This window comes from Genypterus blacodes, unplaced genomic scaffold, assembly GCF_046128005.1.
Source record: "Genypterus blacodes isolate CSIRO-AG114 ecotype Tasmania unplaced genomic scaffold, CSIRO-AGI_Gbla_v1 ptg000027l_1, whole genome shotgun sequence".
NCBI lineage: Eukaryota > Metazoa > Chordata > Actinopteri > Ophidiiformes > Ophidiidae > Genypterus > Genypterus blacodes.
The window spans coordinates 1,293,643-1,312,597 of NW_027466840.1; the positions used below are offsets into that span (position 1 = coordinate 1,293,643).

The 18,955-nt window shown below is 42.5% G+C and overlaps 1 protein-coding gene across 2 annotated transcripts; it reads right to left on the reverse strand.

Annotated features, from left to right (window-relative positions):
* Positions 1-199: 199 nt before the first annotated feature.
* synpo2a (synaptopodin 2a) lies at positions 200-18,787 on the reverse strand. Of its 2 annotated transcripts, XM_076143869.1 has the most exons (5): positions 18,634-18,787; positions 13,150-13,301; positions 11,374-12,164; positions 6,698-9,690; positions 200-2,646 (listed from the first exon to the last, which is right to left on the reverse strand). In XM_076143869.1, exons 1-5 carry the CDS (start codon positions 18,739-18,741, stop codon positions 2,050-2,052), a joined length of 4,641 nt encoding a protein of 1,546 aa, XP_075999984.1. In that variant the 5' UTR covers positions 18,742-18,787; the 3' UTR covers positions 200-2,049. The 2 variants fall into 2 exon arrangements, with proteins under 2 accessions (XP_075999984.1, XP_075999983.1); XM_076143868.1 differs by lacking the exon at positions 200-2,646 and having other exon boundaries at positions 5,782-9,690.
* Between the last annotated feature and the right edge of the window lie 168 nt (positions 18,788-18,955).

The following is an 18,955-nucleotide window of genomic DNA, read 5'->3' on the forward strand; positions in this document are numbered from 1 at the left end:
TTAAGTGTCATAAATAACCAAATAGAATGACTACATTCAGTTTTTTCTTCTTTTCTTTACTTAACTCCACTTTACTCTCCATTTCTTTACTTTTCTGAAAGTACACATTTATTAATTTATTGTAAAAAGAAAATACTAACAAAGCTTTTAGTGATTATATGTTTGGCTTTAATATAAAATAAATTCAACCATCAGTACATTAGTGACTTCCAACATGAGCTTTGAACCCGTCAGCAGGGTTTAATTTACATTGGTAAATTAAATTTAGCTTCATAAAATCTCTTTATAGTTGTTTGGTATGTGAAAGAGACAAATAAAGGGAGGCAGTTTGGCTTTAATGGACCTTGCAGAGTGCGTAGGCATAGGGTGACATTTTAAGGGCAGTTTGTTTTGATTGACATGCTGAAAATCTATAGCACATGCCAGCTCACCCAAACACAAAATAAAAACATATATTTTAATGATATTTGTGGTTCACTTCCTGATAAATAATTCATATATATTTTCAACCTCTACCCTTTTGATAATGTTTAAATCTAATTTAGGTTATGGAGCAAACTGGTGGTGGTATAATTCCTCTTCATTATCTCTGTATGTCCTTACCTTTTATCCCCTCATGGCTAAACTACAGCCTGTGCCACTGTTGTTACATAACTGGTGGTCACCATGGGAACATGCCCCTGCTGACCCCTCTTCAGCCCTCCACTGGATGCGGGGCAAGTGACTATTCGAGTCAACACATCATAGAAAATGCTTCACGGGATGGTACAGCAAGCAACAAATGGACCCGAGCAGAGGATTTCATGCTTGGAATACAATGCAAAGAATACAAACAATCATTCCAACTGATGAATAATGTCATTTCATTATATTTATTGGGTAAAATGCGTGATAGGAATCTGTATGTGAGCTGTTTGGAATCAGAAATTGATTATTTGCAACCCGTTCTCAACAAGCAGAGCTGGAAGCATCGTCGTGGAATCATTACAAACACAGTGTGTGCCAGTCAGATGAGACACAAACACAGTGGTGTGTGATTAATTCGAGTTTTATGTTCATGAGACTGCATGGCGAGAATCGCATGAGAACATTATGTACAGTACACTCTGTGGAAAAAGCAACCTTATTCAATCTGTGGTGTGATAATTCCAGACCAACTGTATACAAGTTGAACGCAATTTCCATTAGGAGTTTGAGGAATCAACTGTATGATCTGTGTAGACATTCATATCTCTAAACATTCATAATCGTTATGAAATAGAGGGCTGCACTCAGACAAAATAAGCCTCAATTTAGGTTTCTTATCTGTTTGTTATTAGCCTCATGATAATATACATAGTAAATAAATGCATGAGTCTCTTGGAGTGACATCATCAAATGGCCACCTAAAGCCATTATTTAGCCTCATATCGTGTGAGTGGAATGATTTCGTGATCAGAAAAACACAACAAATCTTCAAAAATGTGCACGTTCACTACAAGTACTGGCATGCTAAATACAGTAAGTACCTCAACTCCAGAATATCAAACCTGGATGAACAGCAAAGATTCACATTCTCGTGCTCCTTCCTCTTCCAGCATCTTTGCATAAATGCCATTACACAAATCTCTTCTATGAGAAAACCACAATTACCTATTTTGCAAACACACTTCAACAGTTTCTGTCTCCAAATATATCCATGTAGTCATTGGTATCTTTCCACATGTTACTAAACACATCCGTTCACACACTTTGTCCATTCGTGACAACATACTTACTGCCTCCTCTGATGAACTACAGACCTTCCTCATTTTCCAAACTATTAACCGAAATAAAATCATAAAAAAGAAGACAAGGGACTTAAAAGTGGCCTCCATCATTAAACATTTGAGAATTTCATGCAGATACAAAAACAATAACAAAAAAGGTATCCAACCACTACTCCTATATATTCTACTATTCCTCTAAGAGCAACAAAATGTAAAAAATAGCATAGCATCTACATATTGATGATTTAAAGCTAAACAAAGCTGTAAGTGTGAGGAGTGGGTTTTTCTCAGTAATTGTACTCTACCGCTTCCAACTCCAGGTGGTGCTGCTGGTGTTCACAGCCTTGTAGCTCGGCTTCCCAAAGGGCCTGTTAGACTCAGAGGATGACCTTGAGTGCCCCAGATTTGTCTCTGTCATGCACCTCCGAGGCTGCCACTGTCTGGGCAGGGACCTGTAACCAGCAGAACCTGCAGGGGGCGAGACAATGCACTTGGTTGGGGACAGAAATGATGGTAAGGGAGCACGACTCTGGCTGCGGCTTTGGCCCAGGCTCCAAGTCTGGCTGGCTGTTTTCTGCGGGGCTTGGTAGGACACTCTGGCCTTCCACTCCGCCGGGGGCTCTGGGAGCATTTTTCGCTGGGCTGCCGAGCAGACATTAGAAATGAGTGTTTGCTTGAGATTCTGGAAAGCAAAGGCTTCATCCACGAGGCCCAGAGGATGGCGGGAGGCAGCCTCCCATGGAGAAAGGGGTTTGCGGCCCCTGTCCAGCCAGGATGTCTGCCTTCCTGGGGGCGTTGTGGAGGCCCGAGAAGGAGGCCTGGGGTAATAAGTTGACGCTGACTTCTGGCCTGACGGTACTCTGGTGGGTGGGGAAAGAGAGTAGCTCCTGCCAAGTGCCTGTAAAGAAAGAGCCAGACATGTTTACTTTAGTAAGGGTTCATTACTGTTTGGCTGAGTCGCTCCCTGGCCAAATAAAATCACACCACAACTTGGGAGAATGCTTCAAAAGCGTTCCTTTTCCAACACATATCTGTGTTCTGTAACACTCTTGTAGTAACTTAACTGTGAAAATGTAGCCTGTCTTTGTGTAAACGCTCTCAGTCTTTCTGCAAAAACATGTCAGTGAATCTGCAATTGCCAGTAACACCCTGCTGAACATGCCAACTGTTAAAAGCTCTGCTGCACTTGACTGTCCATTTCAGCCGCCCCACTCAACCTACTCCTTCAGTGTTTGCCCATCAGAGCAGGGACCCTTGTGGAAGGCCCTTTGATTTCCCGGAACAATTGGCTTACGAGAGTGTGTTTCCAAAGGAAGCCCCATTTAGCTTGTTTAAACTGGACCGCTCCTCATGCTTCTTTGCCGATTAGACAGCAGCACTTTCAAATTATCTCAATGAGTCAGAGAATCTTCTTTATGCTTGTTATCTTGTCCCCTCTCGGTGCATCAAAATCAGGCCCATTTTAAATCTCTGTTTGGATACTTAGCGACTTAGCGAGTGATTTAGCTGGAAAAGGCACCTCTGGAGTGAACATCGTCATACATTAGACCAGCCTGGATAGTCATGAAGAAAGAGCAATGCTGCCATCATCTGGTGACTCATGCTAAAGATCAGCAAAGGAAAACATTTAACAGAGGAGCGTGCAGAGAGAAATGTACATAAGGAAAGCAAATGCTGATGAAGAAATGATGTGGGAACAAAGCCTGTGCTGGCATAAGTGCCTGGTAGGTTTACACCATGTTGTGGAATCAGTATAAAATGCCAGCAAAGGGTTATCCCTGATTAGGGCATCTACAAGTAGGGATAAATGGATAAGCATATAATCTAAGGTTGTATTTTAATTATACTGAAGTGAAATTTGCCTATGATTCCACCTTTGCTCATCTTGAATGGCTTAGCATCACTAAATGACAATAGGGACAGCAGTGTGTGACTAGAGAGGGCATAGTATTTTGTAACCCATTAAAATGCACCATGAATCATTTTCAAAGAAGTTCTGAGGTGCCATGGACCAGAAAGGGGTCTGCATAAATCTTTAGAGTTGATATCCTGGGTGACCTGCTTCTAGATGCAGCTATTTTGACACACATGTTGAACCTGTTCAGCGCTGTATCAGTGTCACAGCTCAGTTTGTGTAGATTTATGTCCTTCGGTGTGTTAGGCTGCTAAGAATAAATCCTGCCACTTAGTGGTGGGAGATTTAACCCTGTGGGCTGATTCACTACGGTCATATGAGTGCTCCCAGTTGAGAAAGTGGACGAAGGAAAATCATCACATTCATTATGATTAAAAATTATGTATAGTTTAACATTAGTTGAACATTAATTCTTCTTTGAATTACCCAATTGTATGTTGTATGTGTATATTTGCCTGGTTGGGATTAAGAGTAATAACCAACTACTGCAACTTAAGTGTCACTTCACTTTCCTCTTGCGGAGGACTTTCCAGTCCAAATTTGTTGGAATTGAAATCCTCCAAATATAGATGCAAAAATCTGTGAAATGAACATTTGATATTAAACTTCCACTTCAGAAATAACTGCCCTTTCAGGAAAATGCATGACACATCATGGGTCACCTATATCAGCAGGGGCCCATTCACTTGACTTCTATAATTACCCGATGAGATCACCTGTGTTTGGTGAGGTAGTCTCAAGTCTCATGTTACTCTTGATAAATGCGTCAGACCGTCATTTTGAAGAAATGTGCTTTCCAAGCATTCACCTTAATAGTTGAGAACACTGGCTTTTTTTGATTATTATAGATGACAATTTTTGCTTGGTTTTGCTATTAAAAATAGCTTTCGGCCTTTTGCTTTTGTGCGGAAAATGAAAGGGTTGTAAGACAAGCAAGACAGATACTCTAATCAAAGAGGATGGAATAAGACTTTGAGTAAAGGAAGAGAGTGGGATGAAACTCAACAAGCCGCTAAGAAAATGGACTAGAAATAGAAGAGGGCATGCTCAAGTGACAAAGCAAGGAAAGCCAAAGAAGGATAAAAGACATTTAATGGCACTGCAGTGAATCATACAGAAAGTGCACTTTGAAGAGAAACACGAAAAACAGAAAATGGAAAGAAGAACATGAAGAACAAAAGCAGCCCAGTAACCAAAAATATACAGAATGTATGAACATTACTGGGCTGGTTATCCTTTCAGTGATTCTTTGTGACGTTTCATTTATCATATAATACAAAAGTAGGAGGTGATACATGGGAGAGTGACTTATATAAATGTATTTTTTTTCCTCTTATCAGGAAGAAAAAGTACAATATTAGGGTGTCAGAACTTGTAGCTTTCACTGGCTTAAGTTGAAATTTAAGCCCACTATCTCTGGAGCTCAGCACTCCCTCTCATGAGACAGTTTAAATATAGCACCTAACATGATGCAACAGCTGGTGAAAAGGGCTTAAAATAAAACTAACCCACGGAAGAAGGGCCAATGGAAGACATTAGAGCTAGGGCAGTAAAAACATATTGTTTATGGATCGAACATTTAAGGGGATTTGGTGAATTTAAAGCATGTCAGCACTGGATTTGCACTGGACTACTTATTACATAATATCTGCAGTTGTGACATCACCCCTATGGTCGTTACTTTGCCCCTGTGCTTCTGCTAAGGTATCCTGGGCACCCAGCTAACCCCACCCCCCTCTCACTCAACATGCTTTTCATCTCTTTTCTTTAATCTTTACAAAATACTCTCTATCTTACACCGCCAAATGAAAAAATAGGCACATTTCACTTTTAAACTTATTTTCCCATCCGTTTAATCCCACAACCGGCTGTCATCCCGTCATTATATCTGTTTCCTCTGACTCATTTCTTTCAGTTGTTACGAAGCAGCGCGTTCCCCTACATTCTTGTGCCGGCACAATTTTAAAATCTAATAAATATTTGAATATTTGTTCACATAATAATCCTCAGATTTTTTTTTAAATAATCACGTTAAAATATGCATGCTTTATAAACATGTACCGTTGTATTGTTCATACTCTAAAATCGCAAAGTATTTGAGTGCTTTCCTATGACAATAACAAGGTTAGATGGATGTCAACATGGTCATTGAAAAAGCTGGTTTAAAAAATGCTCAAAATATACCCCTGGGTAAAAGAGTACGAGCAGCAATCTCACTAATCGGAAAACAAGCCCTATGATTTGACCAAAATCACTCTTTCTCAACTACTGCTGGCTTCCAAACCTGAGCCGAGCTCCTATTAGCGGTAAATCTAGGCTTTGGAGCGGCTCCAGAGTTGCTGCCTGATCCAGATTCGGGTCTTGCTGCTAGAGGGAAACTAGTGGCAACAAAGGTGCTTGGGGGCTGTGGCTGGTAGGGCCCTGTGGGTGCTGCTAGGTATGGAGGGCTGTGAGCTGGTTGGTACTGGACTTGCGGTGCCTGCTGGTAGGGAGCGTTTGGGGACGGAGGCGCATGGGGTTGATAAGTAGGCGGAGGAGCTTGCTGATACTGTGGGTTGTATCCTTGCTGGTATGGGCCACCAGGGGGTTGCTGATATGGATTGACTGGAGGATAAGCATTAGCTGGAGGTAGCTCGTAGTGGCTATCATGCATAAAGGGCTGAGGCGGCATCCCATAGGCCTGCTGGGGGTATGCGGCATTTACTGGCGCAACTGGCTGAACAGGAGCCACTTGCTCATAGCTAACCGATTGGCTTTGGACAGGGGGTTCAGGAGCAGGGGCCGGGGCCGGAGCCGGCTTGGGCTCGTGAGGCTTACCAACTTCAGCTGTTGCACCATAGATAAAGAGTGAGGAACTCAACTGATAGGGTTGATGCTTCATGACTTCTAAAACATTGAGTGGTTTGGGGGCGGGCTTTTGTTTGCCTGTTTTTTTGCCTTTGGCGGCTTGGTTATTTGGAGGCTGCTTTGTTGCTGCTAGTGGATAGAAAGGCGACTGTGTGGGATTATATGCTCGTGGAGGTGGCGCACGTACATTGGGAGTATATTTCCACTCATTCGGTAGCGAGGCAGTTGGTGATGTTGACCGGCTAGCCTTATTTGCCTCCACCGTCTGAGAGTCCACGACATACTTCTCCATGCGCGACTGCCTCTTGGCAAACATATCAGCTCCTTTCCCTTTGACGGTCGGCATCTCAAAAGCCGAACCCGAAGATGGAGATGGATTTAAGACTGTGGCCATCGGGTTGATGGGGGATGAAACTCTTTGACCAATGTTGTAAGAGCTCATTCGTTGTGGGGGAGGTGGAGGGGTCCGGTTCTGTGGGGCATTTGGCGGTGTTTGCCACGGTCTTGGAGAAGGTCGAGTTTCTCTGGTATTCATAACTGGAGCTGAGACAGTCATGGGTGTTTGCTGTGACTGTGGAGCCCAAGCAGTCATTGGTGTCTGAGGCTGAGGCTGTGCCTGAGCTGGAGGCCAGGCATTCATCTGGGGCTGCGGTGAAGTATGTTGATTTGGAGGGGGTTGTTGCCAGCTTGGCTGTGGTGTGGGTTGGGGTGGAACTGGTTGAGCCCAAGGTGGCTGAGCCTGAGCCTGATTTTGCTCAGGACCCCAGGAATTAATGGGGTTCTGAGTATGTTCTGAAGGATGATGGGCCCATGATGGTTGAGACTGAACCTGGGCAGGCACTGGTGCCCATGGATTCAAAGGAGCTTGTTTCTGGGCTGGTTGCATCCAAGGCTGGGGTTGTGATGGAGGCCATGCATTGACTGAAGGGTGCTGCTGCTGAGCCTGAGCTGGTGAGACCCAAGGTGGCTGAGGCTGTGCCTGTGCCTGTACCTGGGCTTGAGGCCATACTTCTTGTGGAGCCTGATGCTGTGGCTGTTGAACCCAGTGCTGTTGTTGCTGGGCCTCTGGCTGAACCTGTTGAACCCACGGTGGTTGGATTTCAGATTTTTGTTGGGGATGTTGCCCCCATGTTGGTTGATGTGGAGAGTCTCTTTGTGAAGGTTGTGCCCATGTGGGCTGGGGCTGCTGTTGCACTGGTTCTTGAGGTTGAGACCAGTTAGGTTGCACTTGCTGTAGCTGTGGCTGCTCATGGGAGTGTGCCCATGATGGTTGAACTTGAAGCTGAGACTGTGCTTGCGCTTGAGACTGAGCCCAGGATGTCTGAACATGTGTCTGGGCTTGTGTTTGCTCCTGAGACTGAGCCCAGGATGTCTGAACATGTGTCTGGGCCTGTGTTTGCTCTTGAGACTGACTCCTCTGAACTTGTGGGTTCCAAGAATTCACAGAGGGTTGTGGCTGTGCTTGGGGTTGAGTCGGTGTCACCCAAGGTAGCTGTTGAGAGGGCTGATTTGGAGCTGGCTCCTGGGGCTGAACTTGAGGTGGATTCCAAGTATTGGCAGCTGGCTGCTGTTGCATCTGTACTTGGGCTGTAGCCTGGGAGCTAACAGGAGCATGCTCAGCTTGTAGGCCAGAATTCATGTCACTATTTTCCTCCTCAGCCGTCACTTGCAGGGACTGTTGTGCCGGTTGAGGCTCTGGGGGGGTCCATGTTTGCTGTTCTTCAGCAGGGGCACTGGCAGGAGCCTCCTGGGGGGTGGGAGAGGGAGAGGGCTGCGGGGCAGGTGCAGGGATTGGCTCTAGTTCTGGAGCAGGGGTAATCTCTTCGGTGGGGGCAATAGCAGGTGTGGATACACTATTTTCAGCTTGTTGCGGCATGTTCTGGTTGGTGACTTCAGTTGGTGCGGACCAAGGAGGAGAGTTCAGGTTGATAGCAGGCTTTGGAGCCACAGGAGGAGGAGTCTTGTTTTTGACCCCTGGGGATTGAAGGAAATTACAGGCCTCAGCCCCCAGACTAAGGTAGTCTTCCTCAGACTCAAAACCTATTTTCCTATTACTCCTGTTGAGAAGGTTCAGCAGCATTGGGTTGGGTGACACTTTTGGTGCGTCCTTGAATGTGAACATAGGCTTGGCAGTGTTTCTTTTTCTTGCATCTTGCAAAAGGCCTGTCTTTATTGCAGGTGTAGCTATACGTTCATCGCGAGATGCTATCTGCTCCCCTTGACCCATGGATTCTTGGTTGGTCCCACTCATTGCGGGAGAATAGGATGCAGGTGCCATGCCCTGTACTGAGAAAGGCTTGGCAGTACGATTGCTCAAAGAACTCTGCATTTCATTGGTTTGATGATGGGTGATGCCATTTATGTTTGAAGAATACTGCTGAATATGCTGTTGTTCTTGCTGATATTCTTGCTGCTGCTGATACATTTGCTGCTGCTGCTGATAATGCTGCTGTTCATATTGCTGCTGCTGCTGCTGCTGCTGATACTGTTGCTGGTATTGCTGCTGTTGGTACTGTTGCTGTTGCTCGTAGTATTGCTGTTCCTGATACTGCTGATACTGCTGGTGCTGACTTTGTTGGTGTATATTCACGTCCATGTATGCTTGACCCTCTGTTGTGGCCTGCATGTATGAGTGCTCAGCTGTCTTCTTTTCAGCCTCTTGCACCCCCTCCACAGGAATGCCCTGGCGCCTTAACTCGTCGTGTTCGGCCGAAATCTCATCCATCCTCATGCGCCGCTGTGCGAACATTGAGGCGCCCTTTCCTTTGGTTTCAGGCAAACATTCCATCTCAGCTTGGTTGTTCAGTTTCTGTTCGATCTCGAGCAGACCCTTATCCCAATTGATAGTTAGCACACTTTTACCACTTTGGGCATTTGCAAGGAAATGCTCATCTAAGTCAGAACCGCTAGGTGCCACAAGGGTAAATTCAACTGTGTGGATTCCTTCTTTATCGGCTCGATTGTCCTCGTCCTCTTCGTCGCTGGACTCTGGCTCAGTTTCTCCAGTGCCGTAGCTCACAAGTGTGTATTTCTTGGCCCTTTGCCGATGTTTCTTGAACATCAACACCCCCTTGTTGTTGGGGTTGGGCGGCGCAGCCGTGAGAAGGAGGGCAATGCGTTTACATTTGGATTTAGCCTCCTTCACCTGCTTCTCCGACAGACTCTCGCTGCGCCTGAGCCCTGGAAACAGAAGCAAAAGAGAGAGAGGCTCAGCGCTAAGAATGAGAATTTGTAACTAATTGACTAATGCCACATAATAATATAGATATTAGTAACCAAAGGTGGCGTTAAGTTCACCGCAAGTTATTACATCTGTGTAATCTAGAGTCTAGAGTATGTACTGGACAATACTTTTTACTATACTAACTTTACTAACAAACTTTGCAATTATATATGTCATGATTTATAATACCTTTGATTTACTCCTCTGTACTCTGATAACTAGTGCTATCCGATTATTGCTCACTGAGCATTTATCCTTAGAACTAAAAGACTTGCACAATCATGAGGGTTAGAGATGAACAAAGTAAAGTAACTAAACGAAAGCTTCAATTTAGTATGACAAAATGACACATTGACACAATGACACAATGACAGCATTTAGTATAGAAAACTATGACAAGTATTCCTTTTTGTAGTTTAGTTTCTACAACCAATAAGCAAAACAGCATCAAAGGTTATTATTTAAATCAAATGTCATGCTTTCTCTATCAATATTCTTAATTCATCCATCTATGTACTAATCCACATGTGAGATCATATTGTTCCAGATTTGCTAATTCAAATGGAACAGGAACAACCAAATAACAACATCAGCCCGTAAAGCAATTACCAAAGTCACTGACCCATGTCTTATATTCTCATTTGCTCACAGACAACATACTGCATTAATTCACTTCGCTTCATTCCCATAATGCAGCACGGTAAGAATTGAGAGATTAAATATACTGTACAAGCAATATATTCACCAGAGTATCCGTATCCTTAAGTTCCTATCTGTAAGGTTAGAAGAAATCCACTTCTTAAAGCCTTGTGGTCTGTTTCAATGTTACACAGTCATTGACACCTTGGGCATATTCAACATCACATGACAAACACCCTCTGTTGGCCATGACCAAGTCACAGCAATGCAATGCATGTCTGCAATAAAACAAAACAGTACAGTTCAATTTTTATATTCCTGCAAGACTAACCTGAAGGTGGAGGAGACAGCGGGAGTGAGCAATGGACTCACTTTTTTAGCTCAGTTAAAGCAGCCGGTTTGAAAGGATCAGGTAACGGATTGGGGGAGCACATGCTGGTGTCTGTCAAAGGGCCACTTCTGCAGGCATCGTCAGCGTGCTGGTGTTATATTTATGTCTCCTACACAGCTCAGAGGAACGCCTCGGTATCCATATTCACCATCAACCCTTTGCTAAAAGTTGTTTGAGACTTAAAAGGATCGCAAACTCTCACATACGATCGACACGACTTTCAATTTTTAGTTTCCCCTTCCTGGATTATTATTTATTTATTGTTGACTGCTTTGTTTCCATGCCACCCATGTAACTCCGTTGTGATTCAGGTTAAACTGGGACATATCTGCTTGCATACAGAGGAATGAGCACCCTGCTCCAACTGCACTGAGAGAGACCTACTATTTAAAGACTCCAGTTTAATACACACAGTGGCCTTGGAATGCACACATGCTGTTGACAAATGCAATTTACTGCTGACCCATGCTTATTAGCTTGCAGATTCCCCCACCTCCCTAACCCTTATGGAGCACGTTGTGATTATCCATTTAATGTTACGCATTCACACAAATAATGCACACCAAACTTGTGTAGCATGGCACTAATGGAAATGTCCATAGGTACTTACTGGAGTGCCTTGCCCGGTGCTTGTTGGGTTTGTCTGGATCACCCTCAGAATCGTACTCTTGCTCATCTGCTGCCGTCCCCTCCTCTGAGGGAATTCCAAACGAGACAGTAAAAGACTGAGGAACTCCCTCTGAGTGCCCTCCTCCTTCTTCTCCTTCCTCTTGAGATCCAACGCTGGCACCGGGGCCACCCACAGTCAGGATGCTCCTCCCTGCTCCTGATGCTGACGACTGCTGCAAAATTACCTCCACCTGCCCCAGCATGGAAGGGGAGCGGAGCACCACCCCATGCTGACCAAGGGGCTCTCTAACAGAGCTTGGTACGTAATGGGAATAGGTAGCGGTGTGAATCGTCTCGGTGACCTCTCTGTTTGAAAGAGCTCCGTCAATCCCAAGAGCACTGCCAAGAGAGGAGCAACCCAGTGTGTCTTCCAAGGTTTGTTCAGAGAGTGACACCTGGAGCTTGACCGTGTCCCCAGGAGAGAAGCATCGTTCTAACCCTTCATCTTTTTCCTTATAAGCACATTCCATGCCTTGAGAATCCACAAATGAGGGATCCTGTGTTTGTGTGTCTAGCAATCGGGGTCCCATAGGAAAAGCTGTCTCGCTTCCCACCTCCCTATAATAGGCCCCATCCTGGGACTTGGCTATGTAGAGTTCCCTTGGGATTTGGGACCTCTGGTTTGTGGACAAGATGTGGAGAGTGGTGCTCTCTAAAGGTTTACTGGAGGACGCCCCATCACCACAACACGGCAATTCCGTCTCAAAGTCTCCAGGAGTGATGGAACAGTATCTTAAGGAGGAGAGGGAGAGAACAAGAATGAGTCAGCGGGGACAGTATCCCTTGATAAACAGTAATTGTTAATGCCTAAGAATTCAGTCTGCTATTGAGCAAATTATTAAATTCATTCTCACCCTAATGATAAAAACAAATTATTGACATCCATGAAAAATGGATTTGATTATCACAACAACACTTTAATAAGAAATGTATTATCAGTAAAGAATGGAGCAATTGGATGGTTGAGTAACCGAGGTCGATCTTCCAGTGCTCAAGTGGTCACTGCAATCAACACAATTCAATCTTCATGCAGCAAGTTAAATTAAAGGGCCAAGCACTCAAGTGGAAACTAATCACATTTCAACATTGCTTTATTTCCACATGCAAGGTCACCAGGGAATTGCTTGACATAAAGTAAATGTGAAGGCAGTTATTCAATCTCAGTCAATTAGATTTTTTTTTTCAAAAGGGAAGGGATAACATATTCTCATGTAAACATAACATAACATATTCAGTCCTAAATGCTTCTTTTACTGTGAGCATATGGGCAGTATTTGGGGGCATGCCACCCGATACAGGCACTGCCAATGCTTTCTGAGTAATAGCTGAGCAGCTGCGTGTCAATCAGTCTCAAATCTGTGACACCTTGACTGAGGCCAAGGTCAGTGTAGCTGGCATACACAAACATGGATATACACGGGCAACATACACAAAACACAGTTACAAACACAGTCTGTGGTTTACCAAACTATGTGAGAGGGCACAAGTCATAAAACAACATGTTGTCTAAATGCAAATACAGCCGTGCAGTAATCATTTTGCCCGCTGAAGGCATAACGTGGGTCTGTTCTTGGCTAAGCTGTACTGTCTATCGTCATAGAAAAATGTATTAAACTTCACACAGAAATGCGATATGGTCCTAGAAGGATTGAATGTGTTCACATTTTCAACATCTTGCCGTTTTTAGCTGCTGATAGCAGCTGGCACGCTGTTTTACCTTTTGACCAGTAGCTGCAAGCAGTCAGCCGACGCATCAATTAGAGCCAGGGCTTCTGTCAGGGTGAGATCAGCACATGGCTCTCCGTTGAGCAACACCACCTCATCGCCATCCTGCAACCCAGCCACGAAAGCACTGCTGCCTTCCTCTACCTGTACAAGACAACATTGCAGTAAGAGGACAGAAGAAGAATAGACCAGAATAGAATGTAGCTGTGACAGTTGTGAAATGTGAATGTGTGAAACTAGTCAAAAATATGTATTTCAAAGAAGGGATGATCACATTAAAGCCATGGATCACAGTAAAGTGGTTTAATTGTTCTATACATATAAATAAAGGCTTCAAAGAAATGTTAAATCCACCATTCATTGATATTTGATATATATTAAAGTTGTGGATTATCCCCTAAAATTAATTCAGCATATTCTAGAAACTCTTTTTAATCCTCTGGACAATTAATATTCCGGAAAAGATTGGAATTACTTGTACAAATGTAATAAGGAAGTAGAATATGAAATTCAAACTCATTATTATGCTGTGTTGACATTGCAAGCAGTATGATTAACAACTCAAAGCTGAGTGATGCAACATTTTTGCACAATTCACGCTGTTCATTATAAAAAGACACAAAGCTGTGCTGACCAAAGCTCACTGCACATTAATAAAAGTTGTAATTTTGGACAATCCTGCTGCACATTCTTGCTGCAGGCCTACACAGTGCTCATCCGTATAAAGGGCAGCTTTACACAGCTAATGACTTACAATTTCCTCTCTTGTAATTGGTTCCTGAGGCCTATAAAACGGTTCATTAATAAGAGGGTTTAATAGGAAGAAACAACCCATATATTCTGCACAAAAGGCCACTTGTACAGTTAGGGGGATAAATTATGACCACTTTTTCTGGAAATATGTTAGGATATGTTGCAAATACTTCAAATACCTTGTTAGAAAGCAGTTCTAAGGAGGTATTTTCAAAGTAGCACCTCCAGCTGGACTCAACGTGGGACCGTTTACCATGTTATTAATAACTGAGCCTCCCAAGACTTATTCTCTTACCTGGCAATAGCTTCTAGCAACTATGACAATGCTCTAACACACATGAGTGCACTCTCCTTATGATGCATTTTAATTCAAACCATTACTAAACTACAATGGTCTCCCTTGGCTATTATATGAAAGCCACTCCAGTGTAGATTTTAAACTTGCAGTAAATCTATCTTGTCCCTAGATGGCGATGTAGGGCAATGTATATATCTCTACATACTTGGTGGCTGAAGGACAGAATAAGAAAGTCATCACAGTAAAACAAATCATACTCAAAATTCTGAATTATCTATGCCTTCTTATACTTGCTTATTGCTTTTGTTTCAGTAGAATTTTGTTCATGTTTTGCATCTGACAATAGTAGCCATAACAATGCAAATGAACAAAGAACATGACCTTATCGGTTCATTTTGTACAGGAGTCTAACATAAGCAACAATCTGGACAATAAAACAAGACTGCTTCCCACACTGTATACAAGAATATTTTACGAGTTACCTTGTAGAGGTTGTGACTTTCAGATAAAACCTCTTTAACACCATGTCGCAGTTTTTAGGAGGTGAGTGCCTGCACACAGGCCGTATAAGGCGTCCTGTGCGTCTGTCTATTCGGAACCACAAGCTCACCAAGAAGAGAAAGGTTTGTTTAGAGCCCCATAGAAACCACTGGTGCTCCAAAAAAGGAAGGGGAACAACTCGTGGTCGTCACAATACAAAGATACACAGCTCCCACTTGTCAAAGCTTCTTCTACTTACAGTTGATTCTAGCTCTAGGTTTATGTTGTCATGACTATGAGGAGGATGGTGGAGAAGAGATTGGATATACACAAGATGTCAGACCATGGTGGGTGGGTGGCAGAATGGGTGTTTGCCCATTCTCAAATAATGATTTTAAAAGGTTCTGTGAAAGACAAAAAAGAATTCACAGGAAATACTAAAGTGCATAATGTGTCCTCCTTGCCCCTAGCGGTTCCTGCTTCACAGCTTTAAACAATTATGCTTTTAAATTTTAGGAAAATATTTTCCAGCTGCTTTACAGGTAGTGGTCACACCATGTGGGGAGGAGAATTACATTTGCTGTCTGTTTCCTCTTTCAGTTTAGATGAGAGGCTCCCAAACATTTACCCTTGGCAAACCAGAAATGAAGGGCATTAACCAACATACACATATTCTGATTTAAATTGTATTCAATAAATGGGTCAAATATCCTTAATTTATCCATTTGGGTAAACATGGCTTTCTCCAAATTATTTTGTAAAGTAGCCAATGTGGATTAACATTGTCACTATGGAAAGGAAATGATAACATTTGTAAGAGTTCCAGAAATTACTAAGAACTGTCAGAATGCTGATGTTAATTTTGCCAAACAACACATTCTGAAACTGAAAATGGATAACTGATGTTCGTTCCACAAACAAATCCTTCTCCAAATCCTTGTGCATACTTGAAATGTGCAGGCCTTAATATCATTTTTGCAAGATGAAGCATCAGCCACAATAAGCATGCGCAAGACATATCATACCATCAATATTGACCAGGTGCCTTCACATGGTGACTATAGTATTAAAACGTAAAGCAGAGATAACATTCTGATATATTTGATGAAATAATGTGCAACAGGAAAGGAAAATGGTAAACATTGAACAGGCACTGTGTATTCTCATGCTGGAAAACTGAATACACAAACTCCATTAATAGAAGGAGCTGTGGAGCATTTTGTTTACTTGGGGAAATTATGCCAAATGAATGAGGTGATGGCATTTTGCTGATTGCATGGCAGCACAATAGAGCCCCTGTGGTGGAGTATTAACACTGAAGCATCAGCAACAAGAGCCTGTCTGCCCTGCAATAGAGCAAAATAACCCAGACGAAGATTGCATTTATAATCAAGCTGACACGCAGATGTTATTTGCATTAAATCACACTAGTTGTGCTTTATTTATGTCTGCAGATTGTGATAAGACTTGAGTCAACTTTATTATTTGGAGTTTCGTGCCTGACTTGATGCCTGCTGACATATTGCATACCAAAATGACATACCAGAGTAAGTAGGAGGCCAAAATGTCTCATGACTGTAGCTTTGGAACACTTTCATCATAAGAATATCTCTTCAGGTTTAATAGAAAGTCCTTAATTTTGTTAAAACAACATGAAATATGATTTGCAGGCTCAAATACAGAATGAGAATCCAACTTTATTGAAAAATACAGATACGTCTTTGCAGAGGTGAGTTGCTTGATCGAGGGTGAAAGTTTATGTTTGCAGTTTCTGTCTCTTTAAAGAAACTAACTTGACTTCATCAACTTTGTACTCCATCCAACTTTCTACACTATCCAAGACTGAACTCCAAATAAGCATAAAAACAGTCGTCCTTATATGGAAAGAACACGTTAAAGAGTCGATACCATTTGCTCTTACACTGCACTGCCTGTCAGGACAATGAGAAGTCTCTTTCTCACGGAAAACACAACAGTTTCCACTGAAATCAGCAGAAGATTCACAAACACATTTTATCAGTCACAGGAGAGTCTCTCTGCATTAAGAGCTGTTGTCATAATCTTGGTATGTTTGATTTTCCAAACTTTTAACTAACAGACCTGCATTTCTGCTCCACAAAAAGAGTTTTGGAGGTATATTTAGAATTATGCCTTCCAGATGAGGCAGACTAATGCTCCCAGATGTCCGAGACTGACGCAAACACTTGTAAGATGCATCATAAGTAGCTGCTTCACTTTTTACTGGAAAACACTGAAATACTGTGTTACAGGATGTTACAGAAACATGTGAGAATACTTTGCATGGACCCCTAAGGATTACCACACTGTAAACAGCACGTTTCGGCCTGAAATGGCACTAAATAAAAGTAACAGGAAAATTTAAACTCAAACAGTCGTGTTGGAAAAGACAATTCCAGATTCATGCATTCACTCAAATGCGGAAAAGGGCAGAGACTCTATTATTCACTTTTAAATACAGACCAGTATCGAATGAATGTCTAAATTATACAATAATAATGTGTATTTAAACAATGCCACAATAAAAAGACACAAATGGACTTCAGGTTTAGTCAAGGATTGTTTCAAACAGGTTAGGTGAAAGTCATTACTGTGATATATTGAGGCTTTTAGCTCCCCAAAGCTGCCTTGTCTTTGAGCTTTGATGCTGGCTGGAATGCAGCATAAGAAAAACATTTACATCTTCATAACGTGGAGGACGAGTTCATGTCGCATCTATACAGCTTGAGTACTTGTGAAAATCTAACAGCTGTTCTGGACTTGGATTCATGTCTTTTAATGCATTTACATCAAAATGAAACACCTTAATTACTGTATTTTGACAACCCGTTATGAGCAAATGAAGAGTTTGGCATATTGTGATATTTGCATGAAAGGAGCATGATGATGAGAACCTGCCTGCAATAAAGTTTGCTTTGAATTTTAATCTGACCAAAACTATTTTCCTATATACACAACCCAAAGGCCTGTTTATGGTGACTGACTACTGTACTAAAGTGCTTCTTCAATGCCTTAAGTACAGCAAAAACCTGGTGATATGTGTATGGTAAGTTTAAGCAGCTGTTGTAGTTCATGTAATAAATGTGCACATGAACTTCACAGGAATCAAAAGAGTAAATGTGTGTCAAGAGGATTACCAGACTAATCTGATCACGTCGTGTGATCATGTCAAAACAGCCAGTTTGTCACAACTACAGAGACTGTGGGACTGTGCTGTAAGGTAGAAATACTTGCAATACTGTAATGATAAAGTTTGGCAGAAGTAATAGTCATATGCAAATTATGACAGTTGCTATGATTAAAAACTATCACATGTGTTATTATATTAACCATCTTCACTAGAACATCTTCACATTGAGTCCTTACAAAGTGGCTTTATCAACATTCACAAAAGCTTGAATTAGTTGTGCAACGTATGAAATAACTATGTAGATAAAGTCGATGAAGTATTTTATATTTTGGTATTCCTGTCTAAACTTGGATATATTTCACTCCTGCTTTTCCTTTCTTGACTGAATCCCCGTGAGTGATAACAGATCACACTGCCCTCAGCCTCACATTCTCTCCAGGCCTTGACCATATAAGGGTTCCCAAGGAATCTCTCACCAAAACACAGCCAACGCGCACAAAAATGCGGGGACAGTCGTTGCTCCTAATAAACTCTCCCACCATGCAGCTTTGGTCTCGAGGGAGTAATTATCAATTCAACTCCATCAAATGAATGTTATATAAATTATACCTGAAAATCAGTATATACATTAAAGTGAGAGAACAATATTCTCAAATGCCTGTGAAACAACAGAAGTAAACTTATTTAAATCCTCTCTATTGTAGTATTATACTCTATTCTTCAGTGCGTTTTACCACCGCAAACAGATAGATAGATAGATAGATAGATAGATAGATAGATAGATAGATAGATAGTACCTGGATGACATGTAAAGGTATGTAGGTGTCCACTTCTCCCTCTTGCAAGGTGAATCCCCAGGGCGCACCACCTTGCAGCGTCACACACATGTAATCCCCGGTGCCCATGCTGCGCGCAGCCTCCACCGCTCGACCATCAAGCTCTCAGCCAGACCAGCAGCAACTTCTACAAAACCACCTCCACCACACAGCTGTATTATCCCCATCATCTCAGTTATCCCGAAGTCCAGCCCAGCTCAGCAACGTCACGGCGCACGGTCCCGCCTGCAACGTCTGCATGCAACTGGTGTGTGTCCATGATTCTACTCGTTGGAGAGTCAAT

Bases quoted from the DNA above. Each gene is read 5' to 3' on its own strand.
- synpo2a (XM_076143868.1), bottom strand. From the start codon at position 18,741: ATGGGCACCGGGGATTACATGTGTGTGACGCTGCAAGGTGGTGCGCCC. The intron at 13,302-18,633 runs GTACTATCTATC...TGTCTTGTACAG, and splicing joins TACCTTTACATGTCATCCAG to GTAGAGGAAGGCAGCAGTGC. The intron at 12,165-13,149 runs GTAAAACAGCGT...CTCCTCCTTAAG, and splicing joins TTGCAGCTACTGGTCAAAAG to ATACTGTTCCATCACTCCTG.